Source organism: Hakea prostrata, chromosome 3, assembly GCF_041222555.1.
Source record: "Hakea prostrata isolate BN-2017 chromosome 3, UWA_Hpros_2, whole genome shotgun sequence".
In the NCBI taxonomy this organism is placed as follows: domain Eukaryota; kingdom Viridiplantae; phylum Streptophyta; class Magnoliopsida; order Proteales; family Proteaceae; genus Hakea; species Hakea prostrata.
Genome location: NC_142602.1, coordinates 50,939,254 through 50,966,369, shown reverse-complemented (window position 1 = coordinate 50,966,369; position 27,116 = coordinate 50,939,254). Strand labels below are relative to the sequence as shown.

At 36.6% G+C, this 27,116-nt stretch overlaps 1 protein-coding gene and 1 non-coding gene across 2 annotated transcripts; both read left to right on the top strand.

Moving 5' to 3' along the window:
- The first annotated feature begins 6,919 nt into the window (after positions 1 to 6,919).
- Positions 6,920 to 9,836, top strand: LOC149022426 (peroxidase 4-like). The gene is made up of 4 exons (XM_089147276.1): positions 6,920 to 7,312; positions 7,784 to 7,975; positions 8,116 to 8,281; positions 9,357 to 9,836. The coding sequence occupies exons 1-4, from the start codon at positions 7,019 to 7,021 to the stop codon at positions 9,746 to 9,748; spliced, it is 1,044 nt and encodes a 347-aa protein (XP_089003402.1). The 5' UTR covers positions 6,920 to 7,018; the 3' UTR covers positions 9,749 to 9,836.
- Positions 9,837 to 25,965: 16,129 nt separating this feature from the next.
- On the top strand, positions 25,966 to 26,072 carry LOC149022425 (small nucleolar RNA R71). Its single transcript, XR_016172638.1, has one exon. It is a non-coding gene; the product is annotated as a small nucleolar RNA R71 (small nucleolar RNA).
- Positions 26,073 to 27,116: the final 1,044 nt, after the last annotated feature.

Sequence of the window (27,116 nt, the reverse complement as noted above, 5' to 3'; positions counted from 1 at the left end):
CAATTCAATATGAATAAGTAATGCTACCGTAATCAAAGTTATGCAACAAGTAGTATATCATTGTAAGAATCTAATTTAAGAAACATATTAATGATATTCAAATATAGAAACTAGATTCATGCTATCTATGTAATTAAGGAAATAACCATCCTTACCTTTTATAACTCGCAAAGAATCCTAAGAAATCAAGTAAGATCTTGGCAAACTTGAGAAGAAGGTCCTAAACAAGTATATACAACATATTAGGAAAGATCCCTAACAGAAAATATAGCAAAACATCCGAAACGGACCAATTCTCGGGAGTTGCTTGTACTCATTGGTCGAGTGGATTGGTCGAATGGTCCAGTCGACCAATCAGTCGACCAATGCGAGACAGATAGCTTATAAAATCAGAGTTTTGAGATATGAAATCCGAATTTGGTGGTTCAAAAGGGTACTAATCAAGGGGTAGACTACATCAGTAGTATTCTAGCATATAGGGGACCTCAAAACACTAATCAAATCAAGGTATCAAGATCCAAATTAGGAAACAAAAAGTTACCATAAATAAATCAAACATGGATCTTGATGAATTTTGAAATAGAAAACAAGGACAAGAACAATAGGAGGATGGATCATTGCTTTCGGTAATGAAAACATGAAAACATGCATAGGTCTTCATGGAATAAGGCTTAGAAGCATAAATCTAAATAAGGAAATAAAACCTACCATATATGTACTATCATGCATCATGAAGAACACATAGTAAGGTAGAAGAGAACAACTAGAATTCTATGGATTATGGATCATAGAAAGAAAACACAACCATTAACCACTAACATGATCAATGAAAGAAGATCCAAAGAGATCGGAATTCAGATTAGGAAATTAACAGAGATTAAATCATGGTTTGATCATGAATCCTTCAAAAGCTTGCAATGATCATGGTTAAGATCATTGTTCTAGCCTTAAATCCTTAGGATGATCATGAGAACATGTTCAGAGATGTTTGCAACAGAGGATGCAGCATCTCTTCTACTGTCTCAACTCAAAAAGGAAAGAAAAACAAAGATGGAGGAGAAGAAGAGAGAGTAGACATACCTTTTGATGCAAAAAGAAGAGTTCCGACGAAGATCCGCCAAGAAAACTCCAAGGATGCAAGAGAGATGACTTGCAGAGGTCTTTGGTCTCGCTCCGAGAGGGTTTGGAGGCAGCAAATACGAAGTGGACTCGAGGTTAGACTTAAATAGAGCAAGAATCAACCTAATTGCCAAAGACAGGACCCATTGGTCGAGTGGATTGGTCGATGGGCCCGACCGACCAATCATCGACCAATGCGGACAAGAAGGCCAAAACGGGGAATTGAAGGCCCAGATCAAATCCAAACCTAAAGAGGTTTTGCACACAAGTCAAGTGACTCACCTAGTAGGTAGAAATGCCTTCAAACCAAGATAGAGATCACTCCAAGTCCATCAACTAATTAGATCTTCATCAGGATTCTGTTTCCATAAATAGAACCTCATCATCAACCTTCATGGATTCAAAGCCAGACACCAAGTCCTCTACTGGGATGGCCCAAAGCTGACTTCTTACTTTACTTCGGGTCATCGGACCTACAAATAACAAGGTTTCCGGGTCAAGGTTAGGGCTGGGTTTCACAATTTGCCTTGCGTACTCTATGGGTTATTTTCACACTTCCAAATCGACGAACAATAATGATGGAGGTTTAGGATTAGCTTAGAGAATTCGTAGAGGAAAGGAGAATATTTTATTATCAGTCCTCTACTTAGTATTTCATTCCTCTATGTATAATATTTTCCTTCAACCCTAATTCCTGAATTAAAGTTTTACTTAGACTCAATTAAGTGAAGGAAATTAATATTAGAGTCTTTCTTAGACTCAACTAAATAGAGGGGTGGTCATCCTAGACTACGTAGCCATCTTGTCGCCACCTATGGAGAAAATTGTAGTGGGACCCACCCACTACTATTAACATCTTCCACTTGCCACAAGGTGGCGGAGTTATCCAATTACTCTCATCAACTCTAATCCTTTCAATGCAGAAATGGAACATGCGACCTAAGAGATTTATCTAGGGTAGATGTGTTATATCAAGTCTCCATCTAACCAGTATAGCACATCACTCGAAATTATCTCATTATATCTTAAACAATTCAATTATACCCAATTCCACACTCTTGATCCCTCATAGTATGCAATGTGAACTATCCTAATATGGTGTACTCATGACTTTGTCAATTGCCAAGTCGCCTAGGCAATGAGTCACATCACTGTTCGGTATAGAATGAAAAATTTACCCATAGCACTCATGCCATTTGGATTATCCCCAACTGTTTTCCCAGTCTTGTCCTGCGATACCGCATCATCCTTGATCCTAGAACAAGCTAAAGTAGCATCATTGGGTGTGTCACATCCACCTAGCCAGTACCCTATCTGGCATATTCGAGTGTATGACCCATAGCCTCAAAGATCAGTATCAAGAAAACCAACCTCCCACATTTACAATAATAAAATCACGAACAAGACATAATCAATGTTGTATTACATAAATAGAGAGATCAATGTTGTATTACATAATCAAGACATCTAGACTACACGCAGAATGCGAAAAGACATAGTATATTTTTTTTTTACCACTCATTGGAACTTTTCCAAATTAATTATCCTTTATCCATACTGTGGTGTGAATTATCTAACACTGTTCGATGTCAAACCGCACTAATTATGTACTGAGAATTATTAATTTAAATTATTCCAATAAAGTATATAGCGGAGGAATGGACATCTCCAATCACATAATTGCGTCATACAAACGAGTGCGCATGGGTCCCACCAGAGGAACCCAAAGTTTGGTACTTCTAATGACACATTGAGTCAGTACAAGATTGTGATGCGTAGTGTGGTGGTAACCCTTTAAATGGGTTCCAAAAAGTAATTAAAATTACAATCCTTTAATTGTTCTCAAAGAATCCTACTACAAGACTACTAGAGTGTACCACACTTTGTATCACTTTTAAATACTAACTCTAGCATACATACATAAAATGTGTCATTGTGGTAACACCAAACAGGATCTCTTCCAAGAATAAATAAATACATAGGAGGTGCCTCTTTGTGTTCTCTTTCACTTGATTTGCATTGCGTACTCTATATATTATTTCCAAGCTTCTAAATCGACGAACAATAGTGATTGAGGTTCATAATTAACTTGGAGAATTCGCAGAGGAAATAAGAGTATTTTATTATCAATCCTCTATTTGGTATTCAATCCTCTATTTATAATATTTCTTTTCAACCTTAATTCCTTAATTAGAGTTTTACTTAGACTTAACTAACTGTGGAAAATTAATATTAGAGTTCCATTTAGACTCAACTAAGTAGAAAAATAGTCATCTTGGACTATATAATTGTCTTGCCGCCACCTATGACGCAAATTATAGTGAAACCCACCCACTACAATTAACACAAACATTTGTCTTATTTTTTGTGATTTGGACATGTTTAGACCTAAAACATTCTAATTTAGTGAAATTCGGTTCTACTAATGATAAAATGTATCATGATGAATTAGGCTTGGCATTAGCGGGTACGTGGCATAATCCAATTATTTTGGTACCTACTGAGGAAGCTTCACATTTTGTGGCAAAAGTTTAATTTTTATTTTATTTTATTGAATTTTCCACTCTAGATTTCCATACATACGTAAACCGGACTCTGGATTCTCTAGTTGTAGGGATAAGGTTAACTAATATTTCTAAACATATGATAATGAAGTAAGAGAAGAACACATCCCTCACCTGTAAGAATAAAAGATTCCTCTTACCAAAAAACAAATTATAGAAGATTCCAACCCAACAAATACTGGCTATCAAAGTGGCAGAAGCCATTATCAGAATTGATGGTCACTTCCTCAAGTCTGAGTAGTGGAAGTCAGAGTTCAACCATACATGAGTGATTCCAGGCTTGCTGTTGACAAGGAATCCAATTTGAGGTTGAAAAGACCAGATGCAATCAACTTGTTTCCTTCCTTTTTATCTGGAAATCAGGAATCCTGATTGGTGTTCACCATATTTTATCTAGTATCTCATATACATTCAGATTTTGGAATTATTAGAATAAAGATTAACTTGCTTAGAAACCCATTCATTAAGTAGGGAAGGAGAGCCATTGGTGAAATTGACACACAATCTAATCTAGCCCACATCCTTAGGCTTTAGGTGATCTTGTTTTGAAGAAAGGTTTCACTTGAAATGTAGTTATTACGATGACTGATAAAAAGAGACTCCCGTGAAAATCCATCTGTATCCTTCAAATATTTAAATTTTAAAGTTTAAATTTAAATTTGAAAATTCTATTCTTTCTCAACCTAATTGTAAAGAGTTTATCTCAACTACTTATAACTATTGTAAAGAATAATATCTCTGTAAAATACTTGAGTTACTTCAAGAAATAGAATTACATACTTCATTGGTAAATAATACAGTTTCAAACAAAATACAAATTCTTTCAATGATGCATGGCTTTCTTTCATATATTGGAATATCAACAATAAGAAATCACTTTAAGTTTGGACTTTCTATGTGCAAGGGTAGAAAACTATACTCTTTTCACTTCTCTTTACCATATTTTTTATAGAAAGACTCACTTTTATCTTATTAGTACTCAGAAATGGAGACTTCTCCTAAATATATGGTAGATATGTGTGAATTGAGTGCACATCTACTCACCTTCGACACTTTACTATTGTGTTTCAATGTCAAGAAAATAAAAGAAAAGTAAAACAAAAATTATGATGATTATAATGATACACAAACTGATTTATGCATATTTTTTCAAGGACATTTTTAGTTTTTAAATTTATTTTTCTTGGGTTTATGAGTCATCTTGCTAATCATCATACATATAGATTTTGAAAATATGAAGTATAAAATTTAGAGCTTTTTACTGGTGGCCCACTTAAGAGTGGATGAAACTCTGGTTTTTCCCCCTAAGTGCGAAAAATTATTATGATTAAGTTCATCGACTGACTTAGCCTTCGGAGGTGGACTCTCGACCCCAGCAGTCGGGCCACATCTGACGCTTTCGTTTTGCAGGTCATTCTAAGGAGATCTAAGGGCTGAGCAAATTTTGGACGCATCACTAATAAATTGCTCTAATGCAAGATTATAAGTAATGTTATTCGTTAACCTCAAAGAGTATTAGGAGTAAAACGGGAAACATTTGAAGGGAAAAATGTCAGTACAACTTGGTGGACGAAGAGGAAAGAATCAACCTACTTTAGTGCATGCCTACAAATTTAAATAAGGAAAAGGAGGTTTAAAAGAGCAAGCAAAGGTAAATTGCTTTGGTAAAATTTACAAGAATTGATCAACACTAGGTGGAGGAAAAAGAAAAAAATGAAATGATTAATTAAACTAGTTCATTAGCTCTTCTAATAGGTAAGGGATTTTTTTATCTTAAAAATCTTTATACAAATATTCTTTTGAAATATAGGGGTGTGAAGGAAGACAGGATCAATGTTTAGCAAACGTAATTTTCTCCTGAATTTTTTATTTTTTTTCATTCTTATTACAATAGATCTGTATTTAAAAAGGAAAAACCACAGACGGAGAAAATAATAATAAAAAAAAAAAAAGAAAAAAGAAGAAAAGAAGAAGATAAAACTTGAAAAAAAAAAGTAGATACCCAAATCTACAAAGCCAAGATAAATTATTAAGGGCCTGTTTGGTTACATGAATCCAGAGATTTCAAATCTCTAGATTCATGAATTTGAGAAATATACCCGTTTGGTTGTAAAAATCTATAGATTCATGAATTCTATAGATTCACCTTTTTACACTAAAAACGTGAATCTGTAGATTTATGGGTAAGTGGTGAAATCCAGAGATTTCGAAAAAGCTATACATTTACACATTCACAAAAATCACGTTGATCAAATAGTTTTTTAGGATGAATCCACAGATTTCATTCCACAACCAAACACTTAATTTTATAAATTATGACTCCACAGATTTGAAGTCTATAAATTTGAAATCTTTAGATATTTGAAATCTCCAGACTCATGTAACCAAACAGGCCCTAAGTAAATTTATTGAATTGAGGACCCATATGATACCTCACCGAAAAACTGTTTTTGGCCATGGTGTTTCTCGCTATGAGAAACCAAAAAATTGGTTAAAAATCATTTGATAAAACGGTTTAGTTTGTGATTTTTGCAATATAATTGTAACTTACAAAAATGTTTACTTTAAGAAACATTTTGACACAACAACAATCTGGTTTTTAAAGCAAAAGGTGGGTGCAAATGCATTTAGGTCAAATAGTTTTAGAGGGGGCTATTCATAAAATTTGGCATTTTAAATTTTAGAACTTTAATTAAACCCTCGCATACTATAACAACACTCTTCCACTCATTACTTCATCAACCCCAATGATAGAGATTGTCCAATTCTTCATCTTCTCTGTCTAAAAAGGGCATACCCAGTGCCGAAGCTCCCACACTGTGGGGTCTGGGGAAGAGACTTTCTAGGTAGTCTTACCTCTGCTTTTTGCAGAGAGGCTGATTTGAACCCGCGACCTCCAGCGCACAATGGAGAAACTCTACCATTGCGCCAGGCCCGCCCTTCTCTGTCTGCGAAAACAAAATTTTCATCATCTTATTTATGTCTTGTGAAACCCTCTAACTATTGAACCTTAAGATAATGAGGTGTGACAATTCATTGAATAAAGAGAATCCATTGCTTTCAAAACTTTTCCTCCTTTCAATCTTTTGTATTCTCATTAGAGGGTGTCACAATTCATTGAATAAAGAGAATCCATTGCTTTCAAAACTTTTCCTCCTTTCAATCTTTTGCCTTCTCATCCTAACTTTTACCCTTCTACCAACTCTCCTTCAAAATTGGCAACGAAAAAACCAGTTCCATGAACGTGGAATCCATAAAACGCCATGCATAAAGGTCTTTTCGATTAGGTGATCGGTGCCAAACTTCCGTGACAATTAAGACCTTATATATAATAGATGCATAACATAACTCTCCATCTTCAACTTTCATCTCAAGGCTTGACTATTAGTGAAGTTCTTAAAGGCACTACAATGGCTTCTTCTTCTTTCGGTGCTATTTCCGCTCTGTCTGTTCTTTTTTTACTATTCTTTGTGGAGAGTTCTTCTGCTAAACTCTCCACTGGCTTCTACTCAAAATCTTGCCCCAAATTTGAGTCTACAGTGAAATCTGCAGTGAAATCTGCCATATCCAAAGAGAAGCGAATGGGTGCTTCTCTCCTTCGTCTCTTCTTCCATGACTGCTTTGTCAATGTAATATCATTTTCCTTTGATTTCTTGTATATTCCTCGGATGCTGTTGCTTCACTTCTTATTGTAGTTTAGATGTTGTTAGTACAATATCATATAATGTTAGTCATATGGTATGCTATGTTGTAGAAACCCATATCATCCTTGTCAACCATATGAGAGTCTTCATTCTTAGAGTGGATAAACCAAATCCATAATTTAATATATTTACTGTACAGTAAGGCCAGATCCATTGTCAAAGGCTTTTGTATAGACAGGTCCAGTGAGGCATAAGAAAATTATCTCTCTACACTTTGCTTGTGCAAGAACCTTTGAGTTCACCCTTACTGTTAAGGGTTGAATAAGCCCAGAACAAAGAAAAAAAAAATTATAAACATAAAAATGTTAACTTATTTATGGTGCTAGGTGCAGTTTTTTGCTACTTTCGTCTTTATCTCTCTCTTATTCATGGATTCTTGCTTCAATTGTTCTACAGGGATGCGATGGGTCGATACTGTTGGATGACACGTCACTCTTCACCGGAGAGAAAAATGCACTCCCCAACCGGAACTCGGTGAGGGGATTTAATGTAATTGATGATGTAAAAACTGCTGTAGAGAAGATGTGCCCTGGGGTTGTGTCTTGTGCTGATATTTTGGCCACGGCTGCCCGAGACTCTGTGGTTACCGTAAGTATCATATTCCAAAGAATCCCTGAAAATTTTGGAAAAACATATTGATGTGGACCTATTGCAAAATTGTTTTTGGAATCTAAATGTGTAGCCCTTTCATTTTCTGCTTCATAATCTTGATTGGAGTTTTATCTCAGCTTGGAGGGCCCAGTTGGAATGTTAAACTTGGTCGAAGAGATTCTAAAACAGCTAGTCAATCTGCTGCAAACAATGGCATCCCTCCACCAACTTCAAGCCTAAGCAACTTAATCTCAAAGTTTAAAGGTGTTGGTCTCTCCACTAAGGACATGGTTGCCTTATCTGGTAATTATCTTTCATGTTTTGCCTAACGGGTTATAGATAGTATATTGCATATGTCCTTCATTTGATGTAGTGTCTTCTTTACTGCCTACTTTTTGATGCACACTATGCGAATTTCATTAAATCTCAATTACTCAAAATACAATGTGTATATTTAACAAATTCAAGTGAAATAGAAACGGTTTTTCTTTAAAATAAATCAAACTATATTTTGAGCGGTTAGAATTAAATAGAATTCACCTGGTATGCATCCATTAGTGGACCCCATATGCACTATCATGTTATACGCACTACACAAGTAAAATCTAGATTTTTCCCAACCCACCCCTGGCAAAAAATTAAAAAAATTAAGGCTCTTTTTGGTATCAATTCTCATTATTTATTATACCTATTTAAAAGAAATAAGTATAAGAATTCATTATTGGCCAAGAATAAAAAATGATTTGGTGAATTTTGTCAAAAATAAATTATGGAATAAAAAATATGTTTGATATGTCAAAATAAAAATTGTTAAAAAATGATAGTGAACAAGTGAGAAAAGAGAAAAGAGAAAAAAAAGTAACCTTTTTTTATATAAAAAAAAATGTATTGACTATTTTACCCTCATCTTAACTATTAAATTTTAAGTAAACCTTTGTATAAATGAAAAGAATGAAATTCTCACCATAATCCATAATAGACAAAAGGTCTATTATGGATTTTGAAACCTTATTTATTATTTTAAATAAAAATAAAACTAATAATAGATGTCAAATAATCTAAAATAATGAAAAATTATCATAATTGAGAATGATAATTGATACCAAAAAGAGCCTAAGATGAAGGAGAAATCCAAAGGAGAGACAAAGCCAGCAAATCACATGGCTCAACTACCCGAGAAAACCAAGCTTATTGAAAGGTCCAAGCCAAAGGATCACACCCCACAAATCCCTACTACCATCACAACTTCACCCTGAGCACAGCTCTACACAACATGTATGATCATAAAGCTTATCTCAGATGCGAACTCCACTATTGTGTGGTTTGGAACAAACCGACACATGCAATGATTCAATATTTGCCTTATTCATTGAAACAGGTGCCCACACCATTGGTAAAGCAAGGTGCACTATTTTCAGACCCCACATATACAATGATAGCAACATAGACAATTCCTTTGCCAAGACTAGACATGAAGATTGCCCTATAACGTCAGGATCAGGAGACAATAATTTAGCACCTCTGGACCTGCAAACCCCAACTTCTTTCGACAACAACTACTTCAAGAATCTCATCAAGCAGAAGGGGCTCCTCCACTCTGATCAAGAGTTATATAATGGTGGATCCACAGATTCCATTGTGAAATCATACAGCAGTAGCAGTAGCACCTTCGAGTCAGACTTTGTTACAGCCATGATCAAGATGGGAGACATTAGCCCTCTCACCGGCTCCAGTGGGCAGATAAGGAAGAACTGCAGGAAGATGAATTAAGGATATGCAGTCTATGCTTGAATAAATCATGTTATTGTCTAATTAGTCTTAGGCTTTTAGCTTCTTTAAGGTATAATTAAATATTGTTCGTTTTTATTTTTATCTTCTTATTTTGAACTTGTGAAGAGAGTCGTGTGTCACACACACACTCATAAGATTCAAACATAATTGCAGATGAATTTAAGTTTTGAGGAAATCGTCCACCTTTTGCCTTGTTGTAAGGGTAATTTGGGCATTTCCTATGGGTTTAGTTATTTCCAGTGAACCGGCTGGTTCACTTGTTTGTATATCATATCTTTGGGCTGGTTCATTTCATTCGTATGCAAAAACGAATTGGGGGTTTTCTGGGTTTGGGGTTTCTGAGCTTTGGCAATTCTGACTATGGCGATGTTCTTCCTTGATCTTCATCTTTGGGCTTCGTTCTTGGATGATCCTTGTATCACTCTGAAGGTAAGATGTTGAAATTTATTAATATAATTAATAAATTAGTTGCCCAAGGGCAAATTTGGAAACTCACAATTAGGACGGTTACAAAATATAGGTTATATATATTTGTAACCACCGCATTAGTGAAAAAAGTGATTCATTCGTACGAGATTTCCTTCTAGAAAAGAGGCGGCTCCATCTTTCTCTCTCTCTCTTAGAATTGCTGGTTTGGAGGTTTCCTTCCTTGCTTTAGATCTTCTTCCATCTTTTATTCCACAGGCATTTGGGTTGTGGAAATACTTCCATTTCCTTGTGATTTTGGAATCATCACGGTAGAGATTTGGTGGTGGAACGAGAACGTGGTTCCAGAATTACTTCCGCTGCGAATACTTCACAAAAGGGAAAGCGAATCCAGGTAAGGAATCTTTCCCCCATCAATTAATTGAATTGAACTATTTTTGGAGTATTACCAACATTGGCATAAGAGCCATTGGTTCCCACGGTTTTTTGTTCCTCCCCATAGTTTAATTTTATTGTATAGATCCAATGGGAGGATCAAGGGTTTACGGAGAATCCAGGGTTTAATACGAAACCCATGGGAGAATTGATAGGGTTTTTGGAAACCCTTATTTTTGTTCGGATCCGAGTGGGAGATTCTTGAGAATTTCCCTTGTAAATTTTTGCATGAATTGATTACCCATGATAATTAATTTTGTTTAAAATTTATTGATGGATTTTTTTTCATGTATTTTTAGATGATTTTTTGGGTGAAAAAACATGTTTTACCGTTTTTGAAAAAATTGAGAAAAAACGCCGTTTTTTGGTCACTGTGGACCAGACGAAAGACCGTCTGACCAGACGGTCATCCGTCTATTGTCAGACAGATCACAATGACTGACCCAGATAGAATTTTCGTCTGGGAGACGGTCATCCGTCTGGGCCAGACGGTCGTCCGTCTGGTCACAGAATGCCAGACGGTCGTCCGTGCAGTCCTGTAATGCCAAACGGAATTTCATGCAGGCGAGACGGTGATCCGTCTGGGCATAGAAGGCAGACGGAATTCTGTCTGGGAGATGGATTTTTTTTGGGATGTTGGTCTGTCCAGTTCAGAATGTGTTTCTAACTTACTAGACACCAATGGCCCGACAATCTGTGTGATGTTTGGGCATTGAGGGCCTAATGGAGCCTAGTGGGAGCTAATGAGGTAGAAGTGTTCTGTGTGAACCACCTCATAGCTTTTAACATAATTGCATGTTTTATTTTTATAAAACTATTTTTTATTTATGGGTCTATCAATCATGTTTCATGCACAGAATGAAACTAGTGTATAAGTCTATGTGGGTTTGCATGAGAATTTGATTGAATGTTTTTTAAGCATCTCTTTTGGTTTAAGTGCTTATCCCATAGGTTGACTATGCTAGTGTGATTTGTTGTTGCATGAGTTGTGTTTTATGCTAGATTTATTGAACTCATTCTTGTATGTAATATCTCTAGAATAAATGGCTGCTACAAAGAGCATAGTTGCTGACCTCACTAAAGGAGATAAGCTAAATGAGAGGAATTATGACCTCTGGCACCGAAAGGTGCAATATCTCCTGAAAGAGCAGGATATGCTGGAGACCATAAACCAGACCATGAACCCACCTGAGGAAGGTACCACTGCACAGCATCGTAGGGACCTTGATACATACAATGCTTGGAAGAGGAAAGACCGGGTAGCCAGGATTACAATCCTGAGCTCCATGAGGGATGATCTGATGCTTCGTTATGAGAAGCATAGGACTGCAAAGTCTTTGTGGGAGGCTATGAAGTTCCAGTACGGAGGGACTTCCACCACAAGAGGCCGCCAGCTCGGACTCACCTTTGACGGTTATAAGATGCGCCAGGGTCACACCATGAGGCAGCATATAACCATCATGTCTAACATGATTAGTGAGTTGAACGCATGTGGGCGCCAGAAGATTGATGAGGAGCAAGTCTCTGCAGTCATTAGGTCATTGCCAAAGACTTGGGAGCATATGAAGATCTTCTTGACTCATGCTGATGAAGTCAAGACTTTTGATCAAGCTGCCAAGCACCTTGAGCTTGATGAGGATCGGATGTTGGCCGATGCCCCTCAAACTGATGTATTTGCTGCTGAAGCTAGCACTAGTAAGGGTGCAGGCTTCAAGCGCAAGAAAGAGAAAGCTCAACCTCAGCGGTCCAAGCAAAGTAACCAGTGTGGGAACAAAAACAAGAGTGTCCCCAAGCGTTCAAGGGGGACTAGTGCTGGCAAGAAGAAATCAGCTTTGACTTGCTTCAAGTGCCGAAAGCCTGATCATTTTTGAGCAAGAGGTATGTACTGTGTGTTATACCTCATCTTGTTATGTAACAAGTTCTACTATGCTTGCTGAACTAAATCCTTTGTGGATTGTTGATTCAGGTGCGACAGAACACATAACAAGGGAACGCTCGAGCTTCGTGGAATACCGTCGTATTCCAAGAGGAAGCAGAAGAATAACGATGGGGAACAGCTCAAGCATGGAGGTTCATGGCATAGGCACATGCAAATTAGTTTTGCAAGGTGGCCAGACGCTGTTACTCCATGATGTGCTGTATGCTCTAGACATTCGGCAAAATCTTGTTTCTGTTATTTATCTTTTAAGACATGGTTTTAGAGTTGTATTTGAAAACAATTCTTTGGTTTTGTATCTGAGTGATACAGTTTATGGTAATGGTTTTCTTAATAATGGTTTCATTGTATTGGATACAATTGATTATTCATTTAATTCTAGTAGTGCTTTTGTTTGCCAAAATACTATGTGTATTGATTCTAATTTGTGGCATGCTAGACTAGGACATATTGGCTTAGATAGGATGAACAGGTTGGTAAGAGAAGGTCTCTTAGGCCAAGGTTCACTATCGATTTGCCAACTTTGTGAGTCATGTCTAGCAGGAAAAGCAACTAGAAAACCATTTAAAAAGGCTTTGAGAGCCTCTCTTCCTTTAGAACTTATCCATTCATATGTGTGTGGACCCATGAATGTGCATACTAGAAAAGGACAGTCTTATTTCATCACATTCATAGATGACTATACACGGTATGGTCACATTTATCTAATTTCTCATAAGTCCGAAGCTCTGGAATGTTTTAAGAAATTCATGAGCTTAGTTGAGAATTAGTTAGATAAAAGGATTAAAACTCTTAAAACGGATAGAGGTAGAGAATATCTCTCCGATATGTTCAAAGGGTTATGTGATGAAAAGGGGATATCTAGACAACTTACTATTCCGGGGACTACACAGCAAAATGGGGTTCTTTGAGAGGAGGAATAGAACCTTGCTAGACATGGTGAGATCCATGATGGCGCAAGCAAATCTACCCATCTCTTATTGGGGAGATGCTTTGTTGACTGCGACCTATATCCTCAACAGAGTTCCAACCAAATCGGTTCCTTCCACACCATATGAGTTGTGGACCGGAAGGAAGCCAGATTTGAGTTACTTGCGCGCATGGGGATGTGCAACATATGTTCACTCTACTTCTCACCAATATGGAAAGCCTGGGCCTAGAGGAAGAAAGTGTATCTTTGTGAGATATTCTGAACCTTCAAAGGGCCATGTCTTCATTGGACTAGATGAGAGTGAGAGGAGAACAAAACTTGAGTCTAGGGATGCAACATTCTTGGAGAATGATTTTCCATCTCTTTCAGGAGTTAACAAAGAATCATTGGAATTCTTTGAGATACAAGATAGTGGTCTTGTCACTCCAGGGATTCAGATTCTGGATAATGAACCTGAGGTTCATCCAGAAGATCCTAGTGGGAGTGGGAGTGCAGATGTGATAGCTACCTTAGACGGTGAGCAATCTGACATGCACTTGTGCATTAGTGGGCGCGGGCTAGTTCCTCGTCGACTTTTCTACAGAGGATGAAGCCTACATGGTAACTCTTGAAGAGATCGACTGTGAGATGACTTCAGTCGATGAGCATGAACCAAAGAGCGTGCAAGAAGCTCTTGCGGGGTCAAGCTCAAAGGAATGGTTGAAAGCAATAAAGGAAGAGTTGGAGTCGATGAAAGTTAATCATGTCTGGGACTTGGTTGACTTGCCACCAGGCCGAAAGGCAATTGGGAACAAGTGGGTTCTCAAGATCAAAAGAAAGGCAGATGGATCTATTGAGAGATTCAAGGCTCGTTTAGTGGCTAAGGGCTACACCCAAGGAGAGGGCGTTGATTATGAGGAAACTTTTCCCCCTGTGGTTAGGTTTGCCTCAATTCACCTCATACTAGCTATTGTTGCTCAGTTGGACTTGGAGCTTTATCAGATGGATGTAAAAACTGCTTTTCTCAATGGAGAACTTGAGGAAGAGATCTATATGGATCAACCTCAAGGCTTTGATGCAAATGGACTTGAGCGCAAAGTGTGCAAGCTTAGGAAGTCCATATATGGCTTAAAGCAAGCATCTAGACAGTAAAATGTGCGCTTCCACCAAGCTATGATGGAAAATGGTTTTTCCATGCTTGAGGATGACCACTGTGTTTACACCAAGAGATCTAATAGTAATTATGTCATTCTGACACTGTACGTAGATGACATACTTATGGCTAGCAATAGCAAGGAGCTATTGGAAACCATTAAGAAATGGTTGTCCTCCGTATTTGATATGAAGGACATGGGTGAAGCAAGCTATGTGCTTGGTGTCAAGATTGTCAGAAATAGGCAAAAGACTGTACTGGGTTTATCTCAAGAGACCTATATTGACAATGTCTTGACGAGATACCAGATTCACAACTGCAAACCAATTGATACTCCAGTGGAAAAGGGTTTGCATTTGAGCCTTGATATGGGTCCTAAGACTCCAGAGGAGAAAACCAAGATGGAAAGAGTTTCATTTTCCAGTGCAGTGGGTGCCTTATGTACGCTATGATGTGTACTAGGCCGGATATTTGTTATGCAGTGGGTTTGGTTAGTCGGTACCAATCAAACCCAGGCATAGAGCACTGGAAAGCAGTCAAGAGGATATTGAGATATCTTAGAGGAACGAGTAACTACATGCTGTGTTACCAAGGATCGGGTTTGCAGTTAGTTGGCTATAGTGATGGCAACTGGGCTGGAGACATCGATGAGCACAAATCAACCTCTGGATATGCTTTCTTGTTGAATGGCGGGGCCATTTCGTGGTGTAGCAAGAAGTAGGCTTGTATATCCCTCTCGACTATGGAAGCAGAGTATGTGGCATGCTCAGCTGCGGTTCAAGAGGCTCTTTGGTTGAGGAGATTCCTTCGACATACTGGGATTGTGATGACATCTAAAGAGGCTGCCCTTGTCTACTGTGATAGTACGGCAGCTCTTAGCTATGTCAAGGACCCCAAGTATATGGGAAGACCAAACATATACAGTTGAGATATCACTTTGTTAGAGACATTACATCAAGGAAGAAAGTTGTACTTAAGCACATATCTACTAGTTAGATGGTAGTTGACCCTCTTACCAAACCTATAGCCAAGGATGTTTTTATTTCTCATGTAAAATCCTTGGGCTTGCATAGATTGTGACTTATTTTTGTACTGAGACTTTCTTATTATTGAGTAATATGAGTTCATTCCAGCATTTATTTTTATTCACTTTCTGTGTGATTGTGTTTCTTCTAGCATAAAACAAGATATGTTAATAGGCAAGAGAATGGCTCACTCACACGAGCATTCGCCTCTGGTGCCTTGGAAGCGAGCAGAGATGAGATAGATTGTGAATGACTTTGTGTAGGTCAATTCATAATCATGATGTCGCCTTGATTTGGAATCAAGATGAGTTTCTCTATTGTGAAGAGAATCGGCATGAATGTTCCCACTATTAATGTTGCCTATAGGAGCCAGGTGCGAGTACTTTATGTGGTGCTAGGGTGGCGACAATAAAGAAACTCGGGTTAGGCGCAAGGGGTTGCGATTGGACTAAGACCTGTATGGTGTTGAGAGGGACATACGTTCTATTGTATATAGAATGCTCCACCATAGCACGTATATCATACTATGTGTGCTTAGCGATCATTGGAAATGAGAGGATGGATCCCTGCTCCTCTCATTGTGTGAGTCCTGGACCTTATGGTCCATTAGTGTTCTTAGTGACTTTTGATGACATCATGAAACGAAGGGTTGATGTGGCTACTTTGGGGTGTTACCTATGGTCATGATAGATTCGACCTAAAGGGGCACTAGCGGGAAAGGAGTCAATCCTAAGTGTAGTGATGGTCTGGGGCGAAAGGAAAGGTTTGATTCAACTGCACCCTAAAAGTGTTTGCTGGCTCCAATTGTATGTGTTACAGTAGTGAACATTTTAAGGACAAGAAGGTGATCTCAAAGAGGGATCGAGATACCTTTAGTCTGGTAAGTTTGAATAAACCTTGGACATTGTGTTATACTAATGCTTATTTGATTTGTTTCTATGAGTGATGTGTCATTCTGGCCTTCTAGGAAGGTTTCTAGTTTAGGGCTCACGCGTGCAGGTATATCACCGGTCGCACAACCCATTTTGCCAGTATGACTTGTGGTTGTTAGTGTCTGGGACACAGGTGGTCTATGTATCTAGGATACATAGCGAAGAGATCAATATATATGTATGTCTGGGATATACATGTGTGTTTGGGACACAAGAGGCCTATGTATCTGGGATACATAGCAAAGAGATTGAATGTGTATATCTGGGATATACATGTGTGTCTGGACACATTGAGAGATTAACACTTGCCCTTGTGCAAGTGGGAGCTATTGGAGTTTATTAATATAATTAATAAATTAGTTGCCCAAGGGAAAATCTGGAAACTCACAATTAGGGCGGTTACAGAATATAGGTTATATATTTGTAACCACCGCATTAGTGAAAAAAGTGATTCATTCGTACGAGATTTCCTTCCAGAAAAGAGGCGGCTCCATCTTTCTCTCTCTCTCTCTTAGAATCGCTGGCTTGGAGGTTTCCTTCCTTGCTTTAGATCTTCTTCCATCTTTTATTCCACAGGCATTTGGGTTGTGAAAATACTTCCCTTTCCTTGTGATTGTGGAATCATCCCGGTAGAAAATTGGTGGTGGAACGAGAACGTGGTTCCAGAATTACTTCCACTGCGAATACTTCACAAAAGGGAAAGCGAATCCATGTAAGAAATCTTTCCCCCATTAATTAATTGAATTGAACTATTTTTGGAGTATTACCAACATAAGATGCTCAGCAGAGGAAGGGGAACACTTGATGGCTTTCTTGAGGCGATTCGGTGAAGACTGGCTAGGTTGCTGGTTGTATGAATCTCCTTCTGTGGTCTACTCTTTGATGTGATTCTAGAGGGCTTTCATTCCTCACATGAAGAGGGATACTCGATGGTGATTTGAGCCTAAATGGTTGCCATATACGGTGACTTCTGTACCTTTCATATTCCCCCTGATTTCTGTAATTATCTTTGATTATAGTGGATCGGATTCTATCTAGAGTCCCGGAGATGTAGGTTCGAAAGAACCGAACTCCATAATCAAACTCTCGTGTTCTTCTTCTTGCTTAATTAGGGTAAATGCATAGTCTAAGCCTCGGTTAGCGATCACACTTGTTGATTGGTTGTTGTGAATAGAAATCAATTTATCTTAGGCTCTCTTTGGCATGGTTTTTTTATTTTATTTTTACATATTTTTCAAAAAATCATTTGTAAAATTCATTTTAAGTTAAAACACAAAAATCATTTGGTAACTAATAATTTTTTTATATATATATATATATATTGAACAATAAGTTTGGTACGTACTTTTCTGCAAAATAATTTCTAATAGGTTTAAAGTTTATATTAAGAAAAAAGTATATAAAGCCTCTCATTGGTATCTCGAAGTAAACCTGTTGAAGTTATCTCGATAATGCTTTGCATGATTCTCCAAAATATGACCATCAACTGCAAATTTCATTGTTGAATCAAGCACAAACACTCTGCAACTCAGTTTTCCATTTGCTGCTGAAGAGTGGAATTGATGTAGTTCCTAATAAGAACAAGATCATAAAATTGAATTAATGACTGGACTGTGAAAATGGATGGCACGATTAAGGTCAGTTTAAAACTACTTTTATTTAAGGATATGCTGAAGTAGATAGATAGCTGCCCAAATAAGTGTTCTAGTTGTTCATCACAGCGAGTAATGAAATTAATTTTATTTCAACTTTCTCTACAAGTTACAAAAAGCAAAGTTCTTCATCTGATCTTTTCTAACATGTCTCACTGTGGGAGACTGAATAAGGCTCACAACTTGAGGCATGATTGTAAGAATATTTATATTCAAGATCATATAAATCGATTAAAAACACCTTAGTACAACAATAAGAAAAGATGATGATAAACATACATTCTTTAAGATCCATTGGAGACAAAGCGCAACGGAATCTCTTCTTTAGTCTCCCACTTGGAACGAACTTGAGGTTGAAGTTGATTCTATGATCAACTTAATGCTAGATCTGCTCCTCTAAACTCCTCCCTATTCAGTGGCTTGATGGAATAAACTCTCTGACTAAAGCAGAGAATATGTGATCAAAATTAGAGTTTAGAGGAGGGACCTAGCATCCTTTATATAGGCAAACCCGTTAGATCGTCCATCAAGATCTAACGGTCCCTATTAGCCCACACTAGCTAGTCCATATAAAAGTTTTAGTAATCATATATTACCCATATCAAACCAATGGGAAAACCAAATCAAAGTGTAACACAATCAATGAAGCCCATCTATGTGGAATATTTTATTAATATTTTAACATTCTCCCAATTGGGTTGTATTGATTGTGACATAGTCGAGCAAAACAAAACATCTCTTTAGTTTTAAGAAAATAGTTGAAAAAATATGTTGAAAACGTTTTAACCTTTATGTGCACAACTTTATATTGGTCTGAGGATTATCCTAAAACTCAATCCCTTCACATAGAGCCTCAAGTACCGAATCATGATAGTAACTGCATCTTTTAAATGACACAGGACTATCCATGGTCACAAATAATTTTTAACTCTACTGAAAATGGATGCAATATGGTAGTGTGGCAACTGATGACACTTTATAGAAATCCTTATGTGTCATTTCATTGTCGGTCCAAATCTCTCACTTTAGGCGACTCAATGCCACGAGAGAATGTGCTTCATGGTTCCCACAAACTTATGACTCAATGCTACGAAAGAATGTACATTATGGTTCCTATGAACTTGTGACTCAATGCCACGAATGTATGTACATTATGTTCCCACGAACCTGTATGTTATCTTTATAACTCAAGTTTAACTTTATATGTTACATGACATACCTCAAGCCTAATACATATATACCACAACATTTGCTTAAGGTTAACACATACCTTAAGACTTGCATAATGTGCAACATGATAATAATGTAACACTCATGTGTCACTAAAGAACTTTGTTGAATTCAAACAACAGATTATCAATACATATACAATGTCAAGAGACAAGTACAAATAAAAAACCTTATTACACAATAGAGCAAAATACACAAACTCTCACTAAGCAACCGCATTTAAGGATGCTCCAAAGCCCATAGTTACCACATGTCTATCAAAGACGTCCGAATGGAGACCCTTAGTTAGGGAATCTATAACCATATCATCTGTACAAATATACTCTACTGTGGTGTTACCTTCTTTACTTTTTTCCTTAGTGGTCAAATACTTGACCATCATGTGTTTAGATCCTATGATCACACATTTCTTGTTGTTAATAAACAACACAACAAAATTTTGATCACAGTACATTGGATGGGTCTATCCACAAAGTTAAAATAAAACTGTCAATTATCTGATGAGATTCTTTTGTCAAACAATCTGACTAACCACCCCATAACATGTAGCAAACTCTACCTACATAATGAAATAAATAATTATTCCTTATTCCATACCTTTCACGATATTGTCCCTCTTGCCATCAAGGAAACAACCTAAAGTGGATTTTTTATTATCCTGACAATTAACAAGGTCAAAATCTATATATACTAATGTTGTAGGTATGGAACATGCTAGTTCATTAACATATAATCAATTGTCCTCTTCAAGTACCTTGAAATAATATTTTTTTTCCAATTATTCTCTCAGTATCGTTTATAGGGCAACTGTAATGAGCTCAATGTATCTTCCTTGAGAATCAAAACATTTCAAAGTCTGCAATCTAGCATACTAAATATTTGTGAAAGTAAAAGTAACTGCAAACACACGGTATCGTGTAGCTAACGGGTCGATCTCAAAGAGATATGCCAATTTAGAATTAACTTCTTAATGATAATGCGAGAGTGCAATGATTCAAATTTGTTAATTACTTAATTAAACTAAACGAATGGTCCTAATCCATACATCTAATGCGATTGAATTGAGACGAAAAATAAAGCAAACATAACCAACGCATAATTAATAAAAGCAGAAAAAATGTGAATAATAAATAAATAAAAATAAAAGGGAAGTGATCCGAGTGTCTGCTCTAGATCTAGCAGGGAAGAGGAGTATAATTATAATGACTTTGATCGTGGATCCTTTGCCGTAGCTTATAGTCCAACGATCGGGGGAATGGACATTAGAGAAAAAGAAATTGTAGAAAAGAAATAATCAAAACAATAAAAAGAAAGGGAAACCTTAACCAAAGAGAGGCATGACTGTAGGCATCTCTGATCAATGACCCAGGGGAAGGGAGAACAATAAATAAATGCAGAAAGTAAATAACAGAGTAATAAAAGGAAAGGGAAACCTTAACCAAAAAGTGGCAAGACTGTAGGCATCTCTGATCAAGGACCCAAAGGAAGGAAGAACAATAAATAAATGCTGAAAGTAAATTCTAAATTAAGAATATTGAGGGGTCATTAGAAATTGGAATGGAGGGGGGAGAGAAGATTATTGAAGAATGTTACTTACTTGCATCTTTGAACTTCAAACAATAATAATAAAAAAAAAATAATTTGAACAAACAATTTGAATCTCAACCAACCCTAACAACCAAATCTAGATTTAGAATGATCTAGATCTGCAATTGCTAGACCTAGAGAAAAACGAATCTTGAAACTTGAACTTGAAATTGCATTACATTTCATAGAGACATTAAACCTAAACATTTAATCTAGAAATTAGAATCTCACAAAAGCAAGCAAAGAAAACTAGAGAAAGCCTAAATAAACTAAAGAGAAAAGAAAGAGTGCTTCTACTAAGCTCTAAAACACGTTCTCCCTTGATGGAGTATGCTCTCCTTTTATAGAGTTTACATGGGATATGAATTTTGACAGAATTTGAATCAAGCTAGGAGTTCCTATCTGACTTAACCAATTAGGGTTTTGGCATACTAATAGGACTGACTTAGAGAGATCAAATGCACAATTCCACCGTTGGATTTATGGATCAAGAAAGTCGTGAAGCTCTCCTCCAAAAATCAGCTCGATCGGACCCGGATGACCGTTCGATGAAGGGCTTGATCGAAATTGAACAAAGACATTCAAAAACAGGATTTTTCCTTCTTCCTTTTCTAAATATAATTATTTTCCCTCTTTTTATTTCTTTAATCAAATCCCAAATAGGAAATAAGATATTGAAGTATGCAAGGACTCTTTTCTCCATTTGGACTCTCTCAATAATATCTCTATAGATTTGATTGATAATTTATAATCTCAGCCGTAGATCAAATTTGCCTTCTTTATCTCTTCAATATTTCAGAGTTGGCCCATAATCACATCTCTAGCCCATCATGCTCCAGATCAAGCCCATTTTCGCATTTGCGAATTTGAATGGACCTCTTGATGTGTAAAATTGCCTGATTCATACCCAAAACTCCAAATATTTGCTTAAATATTGAAAAGTCCTAAAATCTGCGAAAACAACATAAAACCCAAGGTAGCTCCACTTTAAGTGTGTAAAATGCATGCTTTATGCCCTAAGATTTCACACATAAAAGTGCTCATCTGATTTCCCTACACTTAGACTAAGCTTGTCCTCAAGCAAGAATAAAAGGGAAAAAAATACAAATGCAAGTAAGAAACTAATGCAACAAAATAAAATCCTAATTCACTTTCGTAGGAATCACGGGACACTTAGCATGTGCAACAAGCCTTTAAACCACTAGGTTACCCCTAGAGGACGAGTTTTGTCTCGTGAATGTTTGCAGAGAGTATACATCCAAAATTCCAATTTAGCTCAAAATAAAACATTGCAAATTCCAACTCTAACAATTGGTAAGTACTCATAGAGGATCAATAGCTATGACAATTTTTCTCACTATTGATTTAAGATCCCCACACTTAAACTTTATTACCCCATATTGATTCTTGAGACTAAGCACATATCTCAATCAAAGACTCACCTTATATCTTTCAAGTACACCTCTCCTTTAAGCAAAACCACTCATAAAGTAAGGGGATCAAGGACTAAGGTTTTGAAGTATTTTTGACCAAACAATTTTACCAAGGCATTGATAACACTTGTATTTATCTCTCTCTTTTCTTTTGAGTAGTGAACTCTACTTTACTCCACTACGGTTGGCTTGAATGACATGGTGGAGCAAACACCAGAAACCCAAGTTACTTTGTAGCTTTGCATATGCCCATTTAGACAGTGATGCGAGAGTTCTTTTCAATAATCTCATTCCTAAGAGTTTCGATCAAGTCACCTCGGTTCCTGAGTCGGAGTGCCTTGTCTAGTTCCAAGGAATTCAACTTTTACTTTCTATTCTTCTTCTTCTTCTTCTTTTTGTGTTTTTTTTTTTTTTTTTTTTTTTTTTGTCATGCCATACACAAAATTGATCTCAACTCCTAGCCAAAGAAACAAGGACCCACAAAACCCATAGATGATCCAACGCCTTAAGTTAAGGGCCTTTTATTTTTTTAAGGAAAGTCTCATCTCAACATACATACAAGTTACCTTCCTCTCAATAGGGTTTTTATGTGTTCACAATGAGTACCAAAATCACTCTCATTTCACACATCATAGCAATTGAAATAGTATGTACGTTAACCAAAAGCCAAAGTTAAAATTTACAAAGAAGGAATTCCCCCACACTTAAGTAATGCAATGTCCTCAATGCATGCATGAAAAGATAAACATGAAAGACAAATGAGGTGTATACCTTTCAGTAAAGATGTGCTTATCATGGGAAGATTTAGTCCTATCTTCAATATCAATGTATGATGGGGAAGACATTCTAAATAAGAAAAACCATGAATAGAAAAGTCATCCCTAAAGACTTTAAGAAAAACCTTTACCATGTAAGAGAAAATTCTCATCATCCATTGAGGCTCTCTAGAAGGTTTAGCATCCTTCATAAGATGAATATGATGTTGTACAACGGAAGAGCATAGACATGATATAACTAATAGACCAACTCAAGATGTGCTTATCATGGGAAGATTTAGTCCTGTCTTCAATATCAATGTATGATGGGGAAGACATTCTAAATAAGAAAAACCATGAATAGAAAAGTCATCCCTAAAGACTTTAAGAAAAACCTTTACCATGTAAGAGAAAATTCTCATCATCCATTGAGGCTCTCTAGAAGGTTTAGCATCCTTCATAAGATGAATATGATGTTGTACAACGGAAGAGCATAGACATGATATAACTAATAGACCAACTCAATGCTTTTCTATTATCATTCAACAGTGTGATCAACTCTTCTACTTTGTCAGAAGTTAAATCAGAGACAACAATGATAGGAAGAGGATTATCTTGTCCCATGAAAGCAGACTTTAAATTAGAAGGCAATTCTTTGAATTCTAGCTTGGGGGTTCAATTATTGAGGGCTTAGGAATGGAGATGGAGATGGATAGGGGTTTAATAGGCTCCAAAGGTGTGTGAAAATTTAAGACTTCAGAAAAGAAAGTTTCACTATCATCATCCAACATATCTATACATTCTTGAAATTCATAATCAAAATCAATCTCAAAGTTGGTAATCACATCATTAGGAAAATTAAAAGATTCCTCAAGCATATTGATCTCTTCTTCTATTTGTGGTTGTTTCCCTATCCTGAACATATCAAACTCTATAGTTTGATTTCCAAAAGACAACCGTAAGAGGCCATTTCGACAATTGATTAATACATTACTAATAGCCAAAAATGGTCTTTCTATAATTATTGGGATTTCATCCTTGATTGAAAAATGTTTAGTATCTAGCACAATGAAATCAACTGAAAAAATAAATTCTCCCACCTTTAGTAAAACATCTTCAACCATCCCTTTAAGAATCTTAACTGACCTATCTTTCATTTCTCCCAATCCTAGTTGCTTATAAACATAGGTAAGGCAAAAGATTCACACTTGCACCAAGATCAAGTAAAGCATGTTCAATGTGTGTATTGCCTATGACACAAGGTATGATAGGGCTCCCTGGATCCTTATATTTGGCTGTTATAGGTTGAGTAATTATGGAACTAATGTTACCTGCCAAGAATGCCTTTTTGGGAATGCTAGTGATTCTTTTATGAGTGCATAAATCTTTCAACACTTTCGCATAGGCGGGGATCTGGGATATTGCATCTAAAAGAGGGATATTCTCTCCTACCTTTTTGAAGACATAAAAAATTTTCTCCATAGTTGCAGTTTTCTTCTTATTAACTAGACGGCTGGGAAAAGGGGCCTTAGGAACATAATGACTCTCATTTCAAATTTGTTCTTTTGTCATAGTTTCACATAGTGGTTCAGCAAACTTAGGTACCACTACAACAATTAGCTCATCCTCAGCTTCTATGGGTTTTTCAGACAAACCCTCATTAAGAGATACTTGAACATTCTCCTCATCACAGTGGTCACTAATCTTACTCTTTTTATTAATATGTGACCCACCTATTAAATACCCTTTCCCACTTCTCAATTCAGACACACAATTAATTGAAGCTAAAGAAGAAGGGGAGTTTAACTTGTTTGACTTGATTTGGTAAATTTAATGGTCTTTGTTGAATCTGAATCCTAGGATTTAACTCAGGTTGGTTAGGCATTTTACCTTTTTCTCGCTCAGACAAAGCATTTGTAAGAGTGGAAATTTGTTTTTCTATATTATGCATAGAAGTTATGAAGGTGCTGGAAAATACTTCCATATTCTTCTCTAAGGTAGAAAGACGAGAAAACTCTGGATTATTACCTCTATTGAAACCAGATGATGATTGGTTTTGTACAATAAGAGGCATATGAGGCACAATACGTGGATTGGTAGGCCTAGCTAAATTGGCATTCTGAAAATTAGGGGCTTTGAGGGAACTGAAAATTTTGATTATGAGAAAATTGTGCACTTTGTTTTTTAGGGGCACCAAAGTGATTTTGTGTGGAATAATTGCTTAATCCATTTTGGTTCTGCCCTTGAGACTATGAAAAGTTAGGATGATTCTTCCACCCGAGATTGTATGTGTTACTGTAAGGGTTTGGAAACATCGCACTGACATTTTCATGTTGGCCTTCAGAATAACTAGGGCATTTCTCAATTACATGTGTAGGAGACTGACACCATGCACACATAACAATAGATTTGTCAATAAAATGTGCTTGACTTGGTGGTGGTGGTGCAGCTTTAACTACCAAAGTCTCTAACTTTTTCAAAAGACTATCTATTTGTACATCCTTATGAACTTGGCTATCAACAAAATATTCCCTACTGGTCCTTTTAGATTCTTGGGTTGACTCCCATTCTCTAGTTCTATCTGCTAGGTCTAAAAGAAATTCCTAAGCTTCGGAATCATCAGTGAATGATGTAAATCCTGTGGGGGCATATAGATTCCAAAAGTTGCTTTGTTTGATAATTGATACCCTCATAAATTATTTGGCATAAATGCCATAATTCTATACCATGGTGAGGGCATTCTTGGAGAAGGTTTTGGAACCTCTCCATTACCTTAGTAAATGACTCATTGGGTTTCTGACGAAATTGAAAAATGCCATTTCTTATTTTATCGTCTTGGAGAAAGGAAAGAATTTCTTCAAGAATAGGACAGTGAATTGTTCCCATGTGGTAATGTAATCTTGAGGTAAGCTATAAAGCCACTTTTTGGCTTGGTCCTTTAATGCAAATGTAATAAACCGTAGTCTTATGGCATCATCAGTGAGTTATTGTACCTTCATAAGGACACAAACCTCCTTAAACTCCCTAAGGAACAAAAATATGCATTTTGATCAGGTAACCCATGAAATTGGGGTAACATAGACAGATAATGAGATTTAAGTTCAAAATTATTATCCCTCACATCAGGTAAATGTATACAGGAGGGTTGTGTAGATTGAGTTGGATAAAATATATCTCTAAGACTCTTAGGTGGAGGTAGGTCTTCCATGGTCAAAGTAGACACTTGGACAATTATATTTGTGAAATGACGAGTCCAGATACGCATGCACTAACCACCTAATGCAATTAAAGGCTCTTATGAGAGAATGAAATTTCTTAATTTTTAAATATAAACTAAAGAAGAAAATAAAATAATAAAAACAAAAGGGAAAGTAGTGAATTCCCCCCCCCCCCACAAAGATTGAAGCAATGATTCCAAAACTATAAGGTTGTCGTATAGCTGAGTGCTGTATAGGTTTGACAGTAAGGGAATCCGTATAGTCTTTAGAGCCACCTACAATTGAATCTTGGGATTCTGCAGTAGAGTAGGGACTACTATACATTTTTGTTTCTACTCTAGTTAAGAGTAATATCTTTGAATTTTTTTTTTTTTAAACACTTCAATTTACCTAAGAATGAGAAAATAAGATGGACAAATACCTCCCCGGTAACGGTACCAAAAACTTGTCTGTGAAATTAAAAGTAACCGCAAGTGCACGGTATCATGTAGCTAACGAGTCGAACTCAAGGATATATGCCACTTTAGAATTAACTTCTTAATGATAATGCGAGAGTGCAATGATTCAAATTTGTTAATTAATTAAACTAAACGATCGGTCCTAATCCATACATCTAATGCGATCGAATTGAGACGAAAAATAAAGCAAACATAAC

Coding starts and splice junctions, on each gene's coding strand:
- LOC149022426 (XM_089147276.1), top strand. CDS start 7,019: ATGCATAACATAACTCTCCATCTTCAACTTTCATCTCAAGGCTTGACT. Junction 7,313..7,783: donor TCCATGACTGCTTTGTCAAT/GTAATATCATTT, acceptor ATTGTTCTACAG/GGATGCGATGGGTCGATACT. Junction 7,976..8,115: donor CCCGAGACTCTGTGGTTACC/GTAAGTATCATA, acceptor GTTTTATCTCAG/CTTGGAGGGCCCAGTTGGAA.